This window comes from Ailuropoda melanoleuca, chromosome 3 (assembly GCF_002007445.2).
Source record: "Ailuropoda melanoleuca isolate Jingjing chromosome 3, ASM200744v2, whole genome shotgun sequence".
NCBI lineage: Eukaryota > Metazoa > Chordata > Mammalia > Carnivora > Ursidae > Ailuropoda > Ailuropoda melanoleuca.
The window spans coordinates 83,807,130-83,826,588 of NC_048220.1; the positions used below are offsets into that span (position 1 = coordinate 83,807,130).

Sequence of the window (19,459 nt, forward strand, 5' to 3'; positions counted from 1 at the left end):
AGAGACTCTCGAGCCGACTCCACACCAAGCACAGAGTCTGACACAGGACTCAGTCCCAGGACCCCGAGATCATGACCTAAGCCGCAACGAAGTCAGATGCTTAAACAACTATGCCCCCCATGTGCCCCTATACGTGGAATCTTTAAAAAAAACCAAACAACTGAATATGTAGAAACAGATCGTAGAATGGTGGTTACCAGGATGCCAGGGGCTGGGACATGAGGGAAATTGGGTGATATTGGTCAAAGGGTACAAACTTTCAATTATAAGATGAATAAGTTCTGGGGATTTAATGTACAACATGGTGACTACAGTTGACAATACCGTATCTTATTCTTGAAAGCTGCTATGAACGTAGAGCTTTAATGTTCTCATCTTAACAACAACAACAAAATGGTAATTATGTGAGGTAAAGGATGCAACAAGGTTATTGTGGTAACATTTTGCAGTATATACATGTATAAAATTATCCTATTGTGGGGCGCCTGGGTGGCACAGCGGTTAAGCGTCTGCCTTCGGCTCAGGGCGTGATCCCGGCGTTATGGGATCGAGCCCCACATCAGGCTCCTCTGCTATGAGCCTGCTTCTTCCTCTCCCACTCCCCCTGCTTGTGTTCCCTCTCTCGCTAGCTGTCTCTATCTCTGTCAAATAAATAAATAAAATCTTTAAAAAAAAATTATCCTATTGTACACCTTGAACTTATACAATGTCATATGTCAGATATATTTCAATAAAGCTGGGAGGGGAGGGGAAGAATCAGACTACTAATACACACAGTAGATAGGATCTCAAAAATATGATGACCATTGGAAGGAGGCAGTATATACAGACCAGCCATTCGGTTGATCTAAAGTTCTAAACACATGAAACTAACTATAGTGACAGGAACCAGATGAATAGTTATGTCTGGAGGGAAATGACTTGAAGGGGGTAAGAGGGAACTTTTTGGGGTGATGAAAATGTTCTCAATCTTGATTGGAGTTTTAGTTATATGGAGGTATACATATATGAAAAATTCACTAAGCTACACATGTAAGATTTGTGCATCTTACTGTATATATGTAAAATACATTCTAAATTAGGCCTTAATGTAGATATAGTTCTGATGAAGGGAAGGGGAAGGGAGAAACACGTTTGTTGAAGGATGAATCAGAGTAAGGCAGAAAGCAGGCTACAGGTATCAGGAGTGAGTAGAAATCTTGGACTCTGCCACTTCCTAGCATAATTTCTTCACCTCACTAATGCCTCAGTTTTCAAATCTATAGAACAGGGATAATAATAATTTTTCCTTGCTGAGTTGTTAGACTTTAAGGAATAACCAAGTTAATTCACGTTAGAATATTGCTTTGCACATGGTAAAAACTCAACAAATGGAAGTTTTAAAAAATAAAGACAGCCTCCGTGCTGGTGGCAGAGGAGCCCATCCCTGGGTTGAGAAACGTGGGGGCCTCGTGTGGCAGCCTCTGCGAGGCGAGGTCTGCAGGGACTACAACAGGCAGGACCTGGCGGGCGCGGGGCAAGCTGGGAGTTGTAGTTCTTGCCAGTCTAAAACGCCCACGGACGCGGGGCCACGAGGATCAAGGATCCGCTCTAGGAGTGAGGAATACCCGGCCTGAGCAGGGAGCGGCCCGCTCTGCTCCAGGGTGGCTCTAGCGATGGGCATATGCATCCCGTTGTCACTGGAGTCTCCTAACCTCCCGAAAGAGGGATCAATGCTCCCGGTTCGAAGACGAGGAAGCAGGCTCAGAAAAGGGGCCAGAGCGGGGAACCAAGATCTGCTGACCGCCGTCTTTACTCTGTATTACCGACCCTGGCCCCTTCAATCCGAAGCGGGGGGAGAGGAACAAACTCTCCGGGAAGCCAAGGTTCTTTCACGGCCACGGAGTCGCGTTATGCTCCCCATTTCAAAGACGAGACAGAGTCACCCACTCGTCCAAGGTCACGCGTGTATTAAGTGTGATGCTGGGATGACAGACCCTGGGAGCTTCGCCCTTGCGCGCCCTTTGCCGCCAGACGCCGAGGGGCGTGGCCTAGAGACGCCCCGCCTCCTCCACCCTCTGCTCTCGCGCACTTGGTGCAGTCCAGGTAGTTCCACACGCGCACGGAAGCGGGGGTGAAGCTGCGCAGCTGGCAGAGGTCGGGCGCGCGCGCAAGCGCGCGCGCGCGCGCGGTGAGGTCCGCAGACGGTTCCACTGCGTGGGGACAGTGGGGGGGCCGCGGTAGGCGGCGCTCGGGCCGCAGCGGGACCGGGACCCCGGGCTGCAGCGGGAGCGACTCGCCGGCCGCCCGGTTGGGGTGGAGCCCAGCCGCGGCCCCAGGTAACGCCTGGCCCCTGCGCCATGCGCCCCAGGAGCGAGGCCAGCGAGGACGGAGCGACAGGGGGCGGCCGCGGGCTGACAGAGTAGCGCAGGGACGTCCAACGAGGCCTCTGCCTGCGTCTGCAGCGCTGAGCTAATTGTCCCGGGACCCGGAGCCAGAGGTGCTCCGCTCATCAGTCCGCCCGCTAGGTCCAAGTGCCCCCGTTCGGGGACACAGCTACCCCCTGGGAACTACAAGTCCCAGAGTGCCCTGCGCCCCGCACGTGACCCGACCGACCCTCTCCCCCTCCCCCTACCCTAAGCGGGTTCCGGCTTCGGCAGGGGCCCCGCCATCAGGGAACGAGAGCAGAAGAGGACCCGTAGTCCTTTGGCTTCGTAACGTCCGTCCCAAATGTTTTACCAGCAATCCTTGTGCCAGACGCTGGGGAGCCAGAGCTTCCAGAGCCCTGCCCTGGAGTGGCTGCGGGTCCGGGGAGCAGGCTACTACACCCCAGAGCTGTCGATACAGCTTTCAAGTCAGAACGCCGGGGGGTCCAGAGAGGGTCTGTCTTACAAGGTCACACAGCTTCCGTTACCTGTGGATCTCTAAGCACGAATCAAGCTGCTATCGGGGGGGTCAGGGCGTTGGTGTGGGCGGGACGGGGGTAGGAAGCTTGCCCTCAGTAGGAGAGAAACTTAAGATGGAGAGAAAATGGGGAATTCGGTTGGACTCATTCCCCTGGGTCGGCCAGGCGCTTGCACTCCGGCAGCTCCCGGTTTTCATCTCTGGATGATGTGATAGTAACTGCTCCCACCTTTGCAGACCCTGGGAGTTACAGTGGCCAGAGCTGGAGGGGGAAGGGAGTCAGAAGGGGGAGCCCCTTCCAACACCGTGCCCACAAAGCTCACACATTCAAGTGCAGACCCAGACCCAGAAAGTTGGGCAGGTACCGCCAAAGATGCACACATAGTGAGAGCCACCGTTGACTCACCTCCGTTTCACACCTGGCCAAACTGAGCCCCAAAAAGGTAGTGACTTCCTCTAGATCACAGAGCTGATAAGAGGCAGAGCCAGGTTCCAGGCCCAGACAGGCTGCCTTCAGAGGCTCTGTATTTAACCATCGGTGTATGCCTGTCCTCAGTAGCCTACAGGAGATGAATTACAGTGGTGCAGACTAAGTGCTCAGTAAGTGTCATGTGTCACTAGTGTTACTGTCCTGATTTTACAGATAAGACTAAGGTGGAGAGAAGCCAAATAACTGACCCAAGTCAGAACTAAAGGACCCTTGACCTGAGCCCCGGCCCGTGAACACCTTAACAGACGCCCTGCCCTACTCCCATATGCACAAACACAGCCACTTCTTTTTAGGGGAGCCAAAGCTTGGAGCGCAGATGTGAGGGTGGTGTGTTCAGGCATGTCCTGAGCAGAAAGGACTTGGCAGGGAGCCCGTCAACCTCCACGCTGGGGTGTGGGGCTCTGGGCTCAGGTCTGCAGTGCTCTGTGGCAGCGAGGACTGCTGTGTCCTGAGCTGCCTGTCCCAGGCTGTGCTGTGTGTCCCTGGGTGATCCCTCAGTCTCTCTGCTCTGCAAGCTCCACCTGGGAAGGCTACTGGGCCCTGCATCTGGAGGAGAATTTGAGGGGTCTTAGAAGAAGGAGTGGGGTGCTTTCTGACCCTGAGGAAGGAATGGAGGCAGCCAGCTGTCCCAAGTTCTTGGGTAGGGCAAGGAGGGCAGGGCCCCAGCACGAATCCTCCCCCCTTCCTGCCAAAGTGGAGTCCCTCCCATCTGACGAGGAGGCTTGGGGGTGGAATCTGGAATGTAACACCCAGTGCTTTGCCCTTGGGACTAGGATTGGAATTGTCAGCTGCTCAGCCACCAGCCCGTGAGCCCCCATGTCCTGCTCTGGCCTTGGGGTAGCTGTGCTTTTGATTACTGAACAGCCCTGGGGACTCTGTTTTGACATTTGTATCCCATGAGCCAGACAGTGTGAGATTAGACTGTGATCCCAGGTTTGCCCCTTGACGGCTGAGTCACCCCCTCCCCCCATTTCCTCATCTGCAAAGTCCTGGCACCTAGCTCGTAGGTCATCAGAGGACCAGTGAGACTCAGGATGGGACCTGCTTAGACGGTGCAGGAGACCCTAGAGCCCTGATTGCTCCACAGAACCTCACTGCAGATGCTTGGGTAAGAATAAGCCACCCTCACCTGTGGCTTCTGGAACCCACTGGGCCACACTTCCGGGATCTGAGGCAAGGAGAGGCACTTCCTGAACCACTTTCCTCATCTGTGAGATGAAAACAACCTGTCTTCAAGGGGCAGGGGTGGAGTGGGGTGGAGTGAGGAGAGTGAGGCACACGGTAGGTGTGCAGGCCACAGCACCACATTGGGGTTCCAAAGCAGAAGACCTGCAGGTGAACCTGAGGGGATTTCACAGGAAAGCCCAGACTCCTGGTTTCTCTGGAAAATCTGGAATTGAACCTCCTCCTCACTGGCTCCAGAGTGATGCTGCATGTGCCCAGGAAGGTTTTTCAGATCAGAAGATGTGTTAACTGGACTTTGGCCCTGGCGGCACCCTGAGGAGCTGTGGGTGTTTGCTGAGGGCCTCCCAGGGGAGTAAGCCAGAGGGTCATGCGTGAGAGGGGACAGAGCAGGGTTTTCCCAGCCCTATAGCATCAGAGGTGAGAGTCAAACTCAGAGCCCCTTCCTCGGGCATCTGCCACCCAGTGTGAGCCAGAGCCTGCTGGGGCACGGGAGCAGTCCCGATGCGATGTGGTAACAGCCCTGCTGACATTAAGGAAGGCAGACCAGCTGACTGCCTGCAGATAGGTCAGGGAGGCTCCGTGGAGGCAGTCTTAGAGCTGAACCCCAGAGGCCGAGCAGGCTTTTGCCGGAGTTAAGGGGTGGTGAGGATGTTTTAATTAGAGTTGTACAGCCAGAGGTTTGGTGGCTTCAAAGTATATGACTTGATTGTGGCTGAAGAATTGAATTCTGAGGGTGCAGGAGTGGTACGGTATTCTCACTGTGGCCTTGGGCAAGTCACTTCATTCCTTGAGCCTCAGATCCTCACCCATAGAATGAGGCCTTTCAGTGAAAGCTAGATGATAGTGCACTTAAAAATGCTGAATCCCCTTAGGCGCACCAGGGGATATGGAGTGAGACATGAAGCAATGTGACTGTGACAGGGCTGTGTGCAAATTAAATGGTATGAAGTGAACTGGGGTACATCTAGCCCTAAGTTCAGAGATAGGGGAGGTTCAGTACAAGCTGCTGACCCCAGAGCTTCCTGTAAGAGGTGAGATGGGAACAGAGACCTGAAGGACAGAGAAGAGGAATAGATTGGTAGAAAGGAAGAGAGGGCATCTAAGGCAGGCAGTCCAGCTAAGTGCAGGCAGGAAGGTGGCAGGCAGGGAAGGCCAGTGGGTGCGCGATCATGGTTGTGGGAGGACTGGGGAGAGGTGAGCCTGAAAGGCTGGGGAAAGCTGGTTAAGCACAGCCTTAGAGGCAGGCAGTAGGGAGCCATTGCAGGTTCTGTCCCTACACAGGCAAGTAGGGGGTGGTCTTAACAAGGTAGCACCTTCCATCGAGGGGAGGATTTTCTAATTAATTTTACATAGTGGGAAAAATAAAAGGGGAGAAGGGATATAGGAGAAGGGAGAGTTGAGGAAAAGGAGTTGGTTAGAGAAAGGCATCACCCTGTACATCTCTATTCATTCTCATGCACACATAGTTACATCGACAGTACCGCATCACGAACTTGATCTTGCTTAGAAATCTGCAGAGTGCCCCAGGTACCATCTTCAGTCATTGCATTGCTGGCTGCACATCCACTGTGCAGTAACAGATTGTTGCTGGTCTAAATGAAACTTGAATAAGTATCTCTGTTTCCCAGACTGCCTTCTGGATTGTTTCCATTGGATACCTTTCCTGAAGGGGGGTTTCTTAGTTTCAGGGAACAGAAGTTTTTATGCCTCAGAAGATTTAAAACATCTTTCACAGTAATTTTTTAAAATTTCTGTAACTTTTTAAAAAGATTTTGAGAGAAAGAACAAGCGAGGGACATGGGGCTCGATCCCAGGACCCCAGGATCATGACCTGAGCCAAAGGCAGACGTTTAACTGTCTGAGCCACACCTCACAGTAATTTTCTTTACAATTTTCTGTAGGTTATATTATATGGGTTTTTTCTTCTTTTTCTCTTTTATTATTTTTTTCACCATGATAAGTGTACTCTTTAGCCCCCCTCCCCTATTTCACCCATATCCCCACCCAGATTGTACAGGGTTTTGAGGGTTTTTTTTTTTTTTTTAAGATTTGTTATTTTAGAGAGAGAGCACACAGAGAGGAGGGCAGATGAGAGAGTCTTAAGCAGACTCCACGCTGAGCACAGAGCCCAACACAGGGCTCAGTCTCACGACCCTGAGATCACGACCTGAGCTGAAACCAAGAATTGGAGGTTTAACTGACTGCACCACCCAGGCGCCCCTGTATAGGGTTTTTTAAAAAGAGCAAAGGTACACAAGCATATACAATAAAAAAAAGTCTACCCTCCTGATCCCATACTCTCTTCCAGTTCTCCCTGAGGACAATTGTTAGTTTCCTATATATCCTTCCAAAAGCATTCTGTGCAGATATTGTATATGTCCAATTTTCAGAAAAATGGATACATAGTTACATTGTTTAGCAAATTGCTTTCCATTTTTATTTTTAAATTTGGGGTTATGAAGTACACCAAAGAAGCATAGAAAATGACTGCACCATACCCTCAGTAGCCCTACACACAGGTTTAACAAATGTTGGGGCGCCTGGGTGGCACAGCAGTTAAGCGTCTGCCTTCGGCTCAGGGCGTGATCCTGGCGTTATGGGATCGAGCCCCACATCAGGCTCCTCTGCTATGAGCCTGCTTCTTCCTCTCTCACTCCCCCTGCTTGTGTTCCCTCTCTCGCTGGCTGTCTCTCTCTCTGTCAAATAAATAAAATCTTAAAAAAAAAAATGTTAACATTTGGCACTGGCACCTTATTTAGGGAAGTAGCCCTCTGTCAGTGCAGCTCCATGCGGAGGAGTCCGGTTATTGATCATATGCACACTATTCTTCAGCCTGTGCCCAGCTCTTGGATATTTAGAGTGTTACTGATTTTTTTTCTTAAATAACCGATGTGGAGGTAATACCCCACTTTGTATAAAGTCGCCCCGGTATTAAGGCAAAGGGGAACGAAGCTCGGCTGTGGTTTCGGTTCAAATACCTGTTCAGCCACCCTTCATAGTTGTGTGACCTGGGGTGAGTGAGTGACGCCCCCCTTAATCCTCTTGACCCATCTGTAAAATGCTGTAGTAATCCCTCCGCCTCATTGCTGCTGGGAGGAGTACAGTAGAAAACTGAGGACTTCTTTGGGCTTAGTTCCCCAATACCCTTAAGCAGGGAGCCCTCCCTGGAGGAGACCAAGCTCTCCTGGCCACGCGCCGAAAGCTACCAGAGGGACGGACAACCGCAGCTCAGGCTTCAAACTGTTCCCCGCCCCTTTCCCGGGCCACGCTGGGGGCGGGGCGGTTAAATGTCTCTGTGGCGTCAGCGCACGCAGGACCAATCCCCCTGCCCCGCAGGCGTTAGCTCGTTTGCATGGGCTACCCGCTATTGGTCCGTTGGGCAACCAGGCCGTCCCAGCTTTTTAAAGCTGCCGCGTAGTATAAACAAGGAGATGCTGGGCGGCCAGGCCATGATGTCATCGCGGCGCGGTAGCTCTTGGGGCTGACGTCATCTCCGGGGAGGTTGCCGACCCAAGGCTGTTAGAGCCTTCCTAACCCAGTTGAGCTGGCTTAAGAGGCCGCTCCTGGCCCGTCGAAGGTCAGTCCCATTGCACTTCAGTGTCCCAGGCGGCGCCCCGTTCCCGAAGAGAACACCATGACACAGTAAGTCCGGGCTGCGGCTCTCCTAGGGGGACCCATTTCTCCGGCAGGGAAACTGAGCCTCAGAGGCAGGCGCAAGTGGTTCGCGAGTTTGCATAGCAAGTTCGAGTTGTAGCCGGTTGGCCTTGCCCACCCTCGGGTCTCCCATCTTTAGCTCAGGCCATGTGGTCCTGCCCCTTGCTTGTGATGACGGTGGTCACTTTAAGTGCAAAGGTGGGGGCAAGAAGGAGGTTTTAAAGAAAATCTGCCTTCCAAGATGGCGTCCCATTAATCACGTGCCGGGTCGCGGTGAGTGATTGGTCCTCATAGCCCCCGCGAGGCGGAGCTTTTGGCGGGGCTGCCGCGGGCAGCGGCAGGCTACTGTTTGCCGGAACCTCCCGGCGCGCCCCCGCGAGCCCCCCTCCCGCCCGGCGCGCGACCCCGCCGCTTCGAATGTTGTGAATCAAATGTGGGGTTTGTTACATTCCGCTGCCGCCGCGGACAGTTCTTAAAGGGCCAGCCGCCTGCAGCTGCGCAAACCCGGCTGCGTCCTGCGCCGTCTCCCGCTCCCGGAGGGCCTGGGCTGATAGAGGCAGACCGCGCGTGGGCCTCGCGAGGCATACGCCGGCGGACCGACAACAAAGAGAGAGCCCCGTAAGGAGCTGGACTGCCCCCGGACCGGGGGGTGGGGAGGGGAGCACATTGTTCCGCAGGGCGGGGGCTCTTAAAGGGTCCAGGCTGCTCCTCCTCCCCTCTGTCCCGCTTGGCCGTCCTAGATCGGGAACAAAGGATCCAACGTGTGGCCTGGTGGCCGAAGGTGAGTAGGGGCCAGAGCCCCAACTCCCTATTTCCGCATCCCTGGAACTCCTGTCTCCCTCCCCTGGGACTGGGGGCTGTGATCTAGCTGGCTCCGCAGGGGTTAATCACGGGCGGTCCGGGGGGGGGGTACGCAGAGACCTCTAGAATTCAGGAGGATTCCCCCCCAACCCCCAAAGGCCAGGTCGAGTCTCCCTTCTCCGGAGGCTGAGTGCTGCGGTTGGAGAGGAAGGAGCCGCCCCCTCCCCCTGCCGCCGCCACTTCCTTTGTTGTTGCTTTTGTCTCACGCCGAGCACATGGTCCGGGATCCTCGGCTCTTAAAGTCACAGCGCTCTGGCCCCAACGCCGCAGTCTGGCCTCCCGCCCCCCATGCCCTTCTGAGCGCGGCACAAATGAGTGAGGGGGGACGTGGGGGTCTTCTTTCCGGGCGGGTGTCTACATCTTGGCCCCCCATCCCCGGGGAGGGGTGGCTGAGGAAGCTCCCCAGAGTCCCGCAACCTGCGCCTGGCCCAGGTTGAGGAGGGGCCGGTCCTTCAGGAACACTGGTTTCCTCCCCCGCTAATATGACCACCTGGTTTCTTGCGTCTTGTTTCTTCTGGCTTTATTTGGGCGTTCTAGGAAGGAGGGATTTCCACCCCCATTTCACAGCTGTGACAACTGAGGCTCACAGAAGCGGAGAGATTTCCTTGACCAAGGTCACCCAGGGAACCTGGGCTAGCCAAGGACTCCTAGCTCCGAGGCTGATCGTTCTGCCCTCAGCTACCTCCAGGGAGCACACGTTTGGAGAGCTCTGCTTGCCTACCAGGCAGTGGTGGCCTAGCCTGCCCCTTGCGGGGGAGGGAGCTTCTCATCCTGCTTGAATCTACTCAGAGTCTCAGGCAAACATCCCCCAGGGGTAAATGACTTGGCAGGGGTTTCCTAGACTTGGACTGGGATAGCTGCATGGGGCACTGGAAGTAGGGAGTTGGCTGCCTCCTGGGGAAAGGAGTGGATGCAAAGTGTGGGGCCTGCTTCCAGGCAAGACTGGATTTAGGGATGGGACCCTGCAGACCCATTTACCCAGACCTCATTGAAAGCACAGGACACAGGACTATGGAAACGCAGAGAAACTGGGGATGGTCACCTGGCCACCCTTGCAGTTTGACCTTGAGCAAGTTGCTACCTCCAACTCTGGGCCTCGTTTGCTTCATTCACCACAATAGGGTTAGTCTTGATTGCCTACAACAGAAAACTCTCAATCCCCTTTAGGGACTGAAATTAGTTGGGATTAGGTGGTTATTGGGGCTACTGGTGCTAATGAGAGAGTCAGGGAGGGGTTGGGGGAATCTGGGCCTAGGTGGCCAGCCAGGCAGAACTAGTTCTGTCTCTCTCTGACTGTGGGCTAGAGCAAGTTACTTCCTTTCTCTGGGTCTCAGTTTCCTCAACTGTGAAGTGGGTGTGTCCCCTCTGCGCGGCCTCTGTTCGGCCTCTGTTCGTAGGAGGACTTACAAGAACCAGGGATCCCTCCCTTGCCAGCTGGGGTTTTCCCCTAGGGAGGCCTATTTGCCAGCTATCTCTTGCAGAGTTTGACGTGGCACCTGATTTCTGTTTGTGGGGGACAGAGTGGAGGTCAACTTCTCTTAATTTCTAATAGTGATCACTCACACCTACGCTTTGCAAATCATCTCTGCCTTTGAGCAGTTCTTGCCAGTCCACTGGCAGGTGGTTATCTGGCTGTTGCATCTTGGAGCTGAAGAAGCTGAGGCTGAGAGAAGTGATGTGCCCAGTCCTCAGCCAAGATTCTGGCCAGAGTCGGGGTAATGTGTGTAAGAATGCTAGAGTTCACACTTTAAACTTAGGCCCCATCATCTACAGCTGGAGGCCCTATGGGCTGCTGGTTTGGTTTCTCAGCTCCTTGCCACTTCCCTTTCCTGAGGAATGGGTGTTTTTGAAGGGGCTGGCCAGAGCAGATTGCCATGTTCCTGGGCCTCTGTGGCATCCACACCCCCCAGACTTCAGCAGGGTAGCCTGGCATAAGAGGAGCCATTGAAGCCACTGCCTGGGTCGTGTCCCAGTGCACTCACAACTCTGGCTGACAAGCTCTGGGCCTCACCTCTCTGAGCCTGTGTCCTTACTTCTGAGGGTTGCTGTGAGGACTCAAGATGGCATGTGAGGAGTGTCCTAGTTATTACTGTTAATATTCTTCACCAGCAGGACCGTGGGCTCCCAGGATCTCTGAGTTCAGTTAGACTAGAGGTGCCCAAACCTGGCTGTGCCATAGGAATGTGCTGTGCTGGGGAATTTGGTGAAGTATCTAGATGTCCTTGTTCTCCAACCCTCCAAAGATTCTGATCCAGAAGGTCTGGAGTGGCCTAGGAGTGTCTTGTTTCAGATATTTAGGTGTGTACTCTGAGTATCTCTTGCCCTTTGCTAGGCTGGATTGTCAGCAAGTCAGGAAGGCTGTGGGTGTGCACATGTGTGTAAGGACGTCCACTCAGTTCACACCAGGGGTTACAAACCTAGTCACCTGTGGTGGGCAGGTAGAGAATGGGCGTTGGGTGACCTGGACAGAAAGCTTATGCTCCAGTGAGGGGAACCAAGCAGAAATGAGGGCCTCATGGGACCAGATTTTCTGCTTTTTTTTTCCTCACAGGAAAGACCAGATTTTTATGTAATCTACCAATTTTTAATCTTGGGCACCAATTTCACTCCTGCCAGACTGTGTGATTGGCTCTCGAGTGTCCATTTACCACATCAGTGCTGGACACAAGCTGGTCAGTGGGCTCTGCCCGCCCTTCTGCCAAGTGCCAGAGCCCAGGTTAGGCAGGAGAAACGTGAATTCCAGCTCTTACACTTCGGCTGTGGCCATGGCCAGGTGCTGTCCTAGCAAGTGAAGAGCTTCCCCTGCAGGCTGGCTTTGAGAGTTAGGGCCCAGGCTTGTAAAGCTGAGCACAGAAGACGTGTTCTTGCTACGGTTGGCAGGAAGGAACAAGGTGTTGAGGGTATGGTACGCTGACTCCCTGGCTGTGTCAACAGCGAGGTAACACCAAAGCTGGGTGTCAGAGATGCATAGTTTTGTCAGATGGAGAAGGGGCGGACGGAGGAGGCCTCCCTGTGGCTGGAACAGCAAAGGGCTGGTCCTATTTGATGCATCCTTCAGCTTTGCAGGGCCTGACAGATTCCAGAGTTTTCTCTGCCAGGGCCGCATCCCAACCTCTGGAGTTAATAAATGGTCCCCCCAGCTTATCCCACCTGGACCCCCAGCTCTTACCCAAGAGAGGAGACCCCCCACCCCATTCCCACTCAACTTCCTCTTTTAGGTTCTTGCTTCCCCTTTTCTCTCAGCAAGCCCCACCAGCACTTGGGGGCTGTGTTAGGCCTCCAGAGCAAGGCCCTGGCTGTATGCCAGACCTACCCATCCACCCGTGGCTGCTTCCTTCATCACCTCCTGCAAAGTGCTTGGGCTGTACCCCTTCTTCCTGGCAGCAGGGTGCAGTGAGAGGCTTGTGGCCAGCTCACCTCCCATCTTTGACACTTGGGCAAGTCCCTTTCAATCTCTTTGAGCCTCAGTTTTCTGTTCTGTGAAATGAACCTTGAAGAGTAGATGAAGTCACATGTGGGTAGGCACTGTGGGAGCTGGTTATGGAAAGAAAGAAAACTGACTTGAATTGGGAGCCCCCGAGGGCAGGCACCAGGTCAGAACCTCTTACCTGGCAATAGTGGGAAGAGAAGGCCTGATCAGAATCCCTCCAGAGTCAACCCAATGGAAGGGAGGCGTACCCTCCCAGGAGCCCCCAGCTTCCTGGAGTCAGCTGAAGTTGTAGACTGCCACACTAGGACAAGGTGCCCTGGGGACCCCATCCTGAGGGAGCCTTACTGGAGCCACCTGGCCTGGAAGCATGCTGGCCAGCCCTCCTAACTTACCACAAGCCTGAAGGGGAACTTGATCCCATTTCATAGAGCAGGAAACAGACCTGGGCTCCCTATCCCTGATCTATCATCCCTGATCCCCAGTGCCCAAGAAGGCGGCCAGACTCAGAGTGCACACTGCACATGGAGTACAGGGGCGTGGTGGACATCAGGAGCCCTTCGAATCAGACTGCTGAGGTCTGATTCTGTCTCCGCAATCCCTAATGGGGCAAGTGACTGGACTCCTGTGTGCCTCAGTTTGTTTATCTGTTTGCCTCCTAGGGTTGTGAGCCCTGGCCCAGCCCCTCCACCCCTCTGCCACCCCTGATGCGACCATGGGCTCTGGCAGTGACTAGGTGGCCACCCTCTGCCCCTGTGGGTCAGCGGCGGTTCTCTGTAGGACCCGGAACTACCCCGGGCCAGCTCCGGGGAAGGTAGGAAGGAACCTCCTAGTCCTACAGAGCCTAGAGCCCCTGGTACCAGGGCTGTCAGCTTGGCTTGGGGCACAGGGGCCAGGGGTGGCAGGGCATAGGGCCCTGAGTGGTCTTCCTTCCCTAGTGGGTAGTGACCTTGGCTTCTCTCCATGCTGTCTGAATGAGTGGCTCCCCTCAGTCCTGCTGGGGCCTCCTCTCTGTGGTGCAGCCCCGGCCGCGAGGGCCCCCTGGCCAGCCTGCCTGCCCAGGATGAGCGCTTACCCTCCCAGCAGCCACCATCCCGACCACCACACCTCCCTGTAGAGGAGCACCGAGCCTCGGCTCCTGCCGGCAGGAGCCCCCGAATGCTGCACCCAGCCTCCCAACAGAGCCCGTTCATGGTTGATCTCCACGAGCAGGTAGGCAGAATACCCATCACCTCTGTTTCCCCACCCTGCTGGCCCCTCCCCACCAGCCCTCTGGCAAGCCTGTGTGGGGACCAGAGGTAGCAGAACCCTGATTTCCCCTTGCTTAACTCATTGCATGTTCAGTGAGGCATTATTAGCCCTGTTTTACAGGTTGGTAAATTGAGGCCCAGAGAAGGGAAGGGCCTTCCTTGAGACTACGCAGTGGATGAGTGGTAGAGTTGGAAGCCCCTCCCAGGTTCCCAGAGGGTACTCTCTGCCCTGTAGGGCTTGGGACGGGTACAGGCAGGTGTGTACCTAGGTAGGCGCCAGCTAGAGAAGGGAAGGGAGGTGGCCTAGCGGGGCTTTCTCATTTGGGGGCAGCAGCATGGCCGTTTCCTCCCTACACTTCCCAGGTTTCTGTCTACCCACAGGTGCACCAGGGACCTGTCCCTTTGTCCTACACAGTCACCACAGTGACGACTCAAGGCTTCCCCTTGCCTACAAGCCAACACATCCCTGGCTGCAGTGCCCAGCAGCTCCCAGCATGCTCCGTGATGTTCAGCGGGCAGCACTACCCCCTCTGCTGCCTCCCACCCCCGGTGAGTGCCTCCACCTCCTGCCCCATCCCCACTTGAAAGCCCCAGACGTAGGCCAGCAGCAGAAGCAAGCGAGCTTGACACCCATCCAGGGTGTCAGAGCACCTACCCAGCTCCAGGCCTCAACTCTGCCCAGAAAAGCATGTGTGCATTCACGGATAGTGAGAGTACTTCAGGGTTCAGGGATCTTCCCGCACCCCAGTGCCTTATGGTTTGGAATTGTAACTATGGGTCTTAAGAGTGTACTGTCCTGCCTGGATAGCCTCTGGCAGGGGTAGGAGGGGCCAGAGGGCTTCAGTGGGGACCTCTCGATGGATGGGATGGCCCCTGGCCCTTGGCACAGGCATAGGCCCAACCCAGAGCCTAGAAGAACATTCTACAGCCCCCCACCCCCTCCCTGTCTTGGCAGCTGATCCAGGCGTGTACCATGCAGCAGCTCCCTGTGCCCTATCAGGCCTACCCCCACCTCATCTCCAGTGACCACTACATCCTGCACCCCCCACCGCCAGCCCCACACCCCCAGCCTGCCCACATGGCACCTCTTGGGCAGTTTGTATCGCTGCAGGCCCAGCACCCGCGTATGGTGAGTCTGAACAATGGGTTTGATGCTATAGGGGTGGTGGCATGGGGCGCGGGGCTTCCCTCGTTACTGACTCTGGCTGGCCCACCCCCGCCTCTTCCAGCCCCTGCAGCGGCTTGACAACGATGTGGACCTGCGGGGGGACCAGCACCCCCTGGGGAGCTTCACCTACTCCACCTCTGCCCCCGGCCCAGCCCTGTCCCCATCTGTGCCCCTGCACTACCTGCCCCATGATCCACTGCACCAGGAGCTGTCCTTCGGTGTGGTAAGTACCGCCCCCAGCCAGACTCTAGGGCGAGCAGGAGACAGGCCCGCTGAGCTGACTTGCACCTGGCACCCCTCTCGTAGCCATATTCCCACATGATGCCACGGAGACTGAGCACCCAGAGATACCGCCTGCAACAGCCGCTGCCCCCACCACCCCCACCGCCACCCCCGCCACCGTATTACCCCAGCTTCCTGCCCTACTTCCTGTAAGTACCAGCACATCTGCCCCAGGGCCATGGTGCTCTGGTCTCCTGGGGCCTCCAGTGTGGGACCTGCACAGAGCCCCATGGAGTGCCTGGGGCCTCTAAAGCCATCTGGCATCCCCACCAAACCACACACATTCTCAACACTCACCAGCTGGGTTTCTGGCCCTCCTACAATGTCCTAGGACAAACACTGGAGTCCCTGGTGTGAACGGTGAAGAGCTCTGGGCTTTGTTTCATGGAGGGAGTCGGGAGTGGCTCTGCACCCCCTTATTCCTATTGACCTTGACCCTGGGCCCCCCACACCTGTCTCCCCTCCCCTAGCTCGATGCTGCCAATGTCACCAACAGCAGTGGGGCCTACCATCAGCCTGGATCTCGATGTGGATGACGTGGAGATGGAGAACTATGAGGTCCCGTGGAACACTGTCCTGGGAGGTGGGAGCTTGGGGGACCTGCGGCCCTAAGCATTAGTGACCCTCCCCTCCTGCCTGGATACAGGCCCTCCTGAACTTGGCAGAGCGGCTGGGAGATGCCAAGCCCCGAGGCCTCACCAAAGCGGACATTGAGCAGCTCCCGTCGTACCGCTTTAATCCAGACAGCCATCAGTCAGAGCAGACACTGTGAGTGTTGTGCCCCCATCTCCTGTCTTTCTGTGAGCACAGGGGGACTGCCAGGGGACCCCTTCCTCTACGGGGTCTTGTGCTATGTGATGAGCTGCCCCCTGACGCTCTGTGCCCTCTCCCAGGTGTGTTGTCTGCTTCAGTGACTTCGAGGCGCGGCAGCTGCTCCGGGTCCTCCCCTGCAACCACGAGTTCCACACCAAGTGTGTCGACAAGTGGTTAAAGGTAATGCAGCCCAGGCCATATTGCAGGTGTTCATCATGTGGTGAGGGAGGGGGATGGAGCTTGGAGGACTTCCCCTGTCGTCGAGAAGTTCAGGCTATGTTCACGGGTGAGGTCCCAGAAAAGCAGACCCAGCTGGGGTGGGGGACAGGCAAGAGTGGAGCCTGATGTGTGGCTGCTCCCCCAGGCCAACCGGACGTGTCCCATTTGCCGGGCCGACGCCTCCGAGGTGCCCAGGGAGGCTGAATGAGGCCCACAGCCGCCCAGGATAACCCTGCCCGAAGCTCTGGAAGCTCGGGTTGGGGGGACCTGGGGAGGACGGGGAGGGAGTGGCCCAGGCCTGCCCCGTCATTCCCGCCTGCATCTCCAGAGCTGGTGCCAGGATCAGCCCCGAGAGAAGCCCCTGCAATAAGCCCCTGCATTTGCCAAGCTCCAAAGACTCCTGCCCCGATCTGCCTGCCAGTTCACCCACCACGGAGCTGCCTGAGTGTCCCTAACTCAGTCTCTCTCCTGTTTGCCCTCGAGTCCGTCTCCTTTTCCTGCCAGCCCTGAGAGCCAGGGGTCCATCCCCCAGAGCGCAGCTGGGGGAGATCCTCAGCCCCAGGATGGGCAAAGGGGTCTCCATCCTGGTCTCTTGCACTGAAATGGTATGCCGTCTGATTAGGTGGCACTGACAGGCGTGTGGACAGAGGGTGGCATGAGGCCATTTCTTGAGACCCAGGCCTGGGTCCTCCTGCCTTGACCCCAGACAGACTCAGGCAGCCAGCCCTGCCCAGGCTGCTGTGTGGGTTGGCTCCCTCAAGGACCCTCACCCCAGTCACAACGTTCCAGCCCAGCCCCAGGCTGGAGGGTATCAGAGCCAGCCTCCTGAGCAGATGGGAGACAGGCCCTGAGCTGGGGTGGCCTGTATCCTGAGGGGGCCTGGGCCATGCAGGGGAGAGTGACCTCCTGTGTTCCTGGTGGCCACCCTTTCCTGGCAGTGATGGCGGCCAGACACACACCCAATCTCCCCTCTCTGTTGTTTTGCATGAACGTGAGGAGCAGCAGTTTTTGTTTATTCATTTGGCCCAAAATCGCGTGTAGGATTTGGGGGTGTGGACTTTTAAATAATATGTTTCCTTTTGGTTTAATGGGGGATATAGGGACCAACCAGGACCAAGTGCCCAGGGGGCTGGGAATGGTCTGGTGGTGCCGCCTGGTCTGCATGCATGTGTGCGGCTGGGGCTGGGCTGGGCGGCTGGCAGTCATGGGTGGGGTTGGGGGGTGGTCTGTGCTCAGCTGATAACTGCCATGCACTGTACTGCACACGTCCCCAGAGCCTACCGGGACCGTACGCTTTTCAGGGCATTTCTCCCTCCAGCCAGGGCCCGTCTCCCACCTGACTGGGCGAGTCTCCTCCAAGGAAGTCCCAGAAGGGCAGCGACCAGGGAGGGCGTGGACCCCACGTCCAGGGGCCCCCTCCCAGCCTGAGCCCTGCCCTCCAAGGTCTGGAGGAGGCCCCCTATAGGGTCTGGCTGAGCTCCCACCTTCTCTTTCCCTGGTCCCATTCCTTTCCTGTCCTACTCCCAGCTGGGGTTGCTGCCCTGAACGAACTGCGTGTGGGGCCGGCACATCCTAGCAGGCAGCCCCTGGCGCCTGCTGCCTCAGGGATGCTCCAACCACCCTCGTTCTCCCCGCAGCGGCCCTGGCTCCCTGCCTCCCCTCAGCCTGCCATGGGGCCCGTCAGCCTGGCCCCACCCCGTGGAGAACCCAAAGTCTTACTGTATATAACTCCAGGTGACGTTTCTATATTTATAGCAGTGTTGAAACCCCACGTGTTTTACACAGAGAACCACCCTCTCCAAACCCCTCCCTTTCCCACCCCAACAAAAGGTTTTCAGAATCCTTAAAGTTCCTGGGGCAGGCGGAAACGGGCTCACGGATTGTGTGTCGGCTGCAGCAACGATTCCAACGAGCAGCTATGGGGGGGGGCACAACATTTAAAAAAATCATTAAAAAAAAGATTTATAAAACAATTATTTAGGATGTTTGTGATTTGCCGACCTTGCTATAGATGCCATGTTACCAATGATTTCCTGTGGTGGGGGCTTGTCATTGTTTACTCTTTTATTTACCAACTTCTGGCCTAGGCATGACAGTGGGCACCATCCCCCAGCCCTGGCTGGGCCCAGCACCTATGTTCTGTGTTAGAAAGGTTATATATATATATATATATAATTACATATATATATATATAAATATATGTAATTTGGGGGGGCCCTGTTCCTTGCACATTTTACAGTTACCTCATTTTTCCCATGTATGTATTTGAGAAAATGCTAATATATAGAGAAAAAAAATGGTTCTTAAAGCTTAAATGTGTGGTTTTTTCCATTCCATTGGATTCACATTGGTTTGTAGCATTTAACATAACTAGTAATGTTGTATTATATATATGTGTATACTGATTGAAATTTTTAACAGATTTGTACTTTTTTTAAAATGAAAGTTGCTAGTTCTGCTTGACCAAGTAGTGCAATCATTATTTTTTTTAATATTGTTGCTGATTTCAGAGGGATATTCACTAATAAATGTATGATGTATATCCACCATTGCCCAAGCTGCCTTTGGCTACTACCTGTGTTCTTTTGGTGGGAAGTAGGGGAAATGTCAGTCTGAGAGTGGGTAGGGGATAGGGATGAGGTGGGCAAAAAAGACTGTTCTCCGCTGTGGCACCTTGGGGTACCTCCTGATCAAGAATGCCTGCCAAGCCAGGTCAGTGATGACCTTCTGGGCCATCTGCTTCACACTCAAATTGGCAGGATTCCATCTGACTGGTTTTAGGAAGGCTTCACGTGTTGGTCTGTCATTGCAATTCTGAGGTACGTTCTGCCTCAGGCATGACTGGATTGGGCTTGACCACATTACAACCAAGGTCTCCTTCATTTTACAACTTTGTTTTGAAGGAGCTGCTTCTGTGTGGTGGTTCTTGGCAGCTCAATCTCAGGTTCAGTTTCTTCTAGTTTAGCATCATTCCATGGGAAAACCATTTTTTTCCCCCTGGGATTCTAATGGGCTTTCTGGGACAGAGTCTTCTTAGACCCAGTATGCATTGTGGGTGCATCCCTGATCCATACACTACCGTATCAGGGAGCCACACCAGCATGACTGGCCTGACTTGCATTACATCCCTCCTACCCACAGGCCCTACTAAGACTACATGGACTTGAGTCCCTCATCCCCAGGCTCAGTGGGGACTAGGGGCCCGAGAACCTCCCAAGGGACCAGGT

At 55.0% G+C, this 19,459-nt stretch overlaps 1 protein-coding gene across 11 annotated transcripts; it reads left to right on the forward strand.

Moving 5' to 3' along the window:
* The first annotated feature begins 2,163 nt into the window (after positions 1–2,163).
* RNF44 (ring finger protein 44) lies at positions 2,164–18,781 on the forward strand. Of its 11 annotated transcripts, none has more exons than XM_034656706.1 (11): positions 2,164–2,318; positions 13,163–13,314; positions 13,493–13,712; positions 14,132–14,299; positions 14,706–14,879; positions 14,980–15,141; positions 15,225–15,349; positions 15,671–15,758; positions 15,847–15,968; positions 16,094–16,193; positions 16,378–18,781. In XM_034656706.1, exons 2-11 carry the CDS (start codon positions 13,208–13,210, stop codon positions 16,438–16,440), a joined length of 1,329 nt encoding a protein of 442 aa, XP_034512597.1. In that variant the 5' UTR covers positions 2,164–2,318; positions 13,163–13,207; the 3' UTR covers positions 16,441–18,781. The 11 variants fall into 11 exon arrangements, with proteins under 11 accessions (XP_034512597.1, XP_034512596.1, XP_034512601.1 ...); XM_034656705.1 differs by lacking the exon at positions 2,164–2,318 and adding an exon at positions 7,296–8,200; XM_034656707.1 differs by lacking the exon at positions 2,164–2,318 and adding an exon at positions 8,222–8,830.
* The last annotated feature ends 678 nt before the right edge of the window (positions 18,782–19,459 follow it).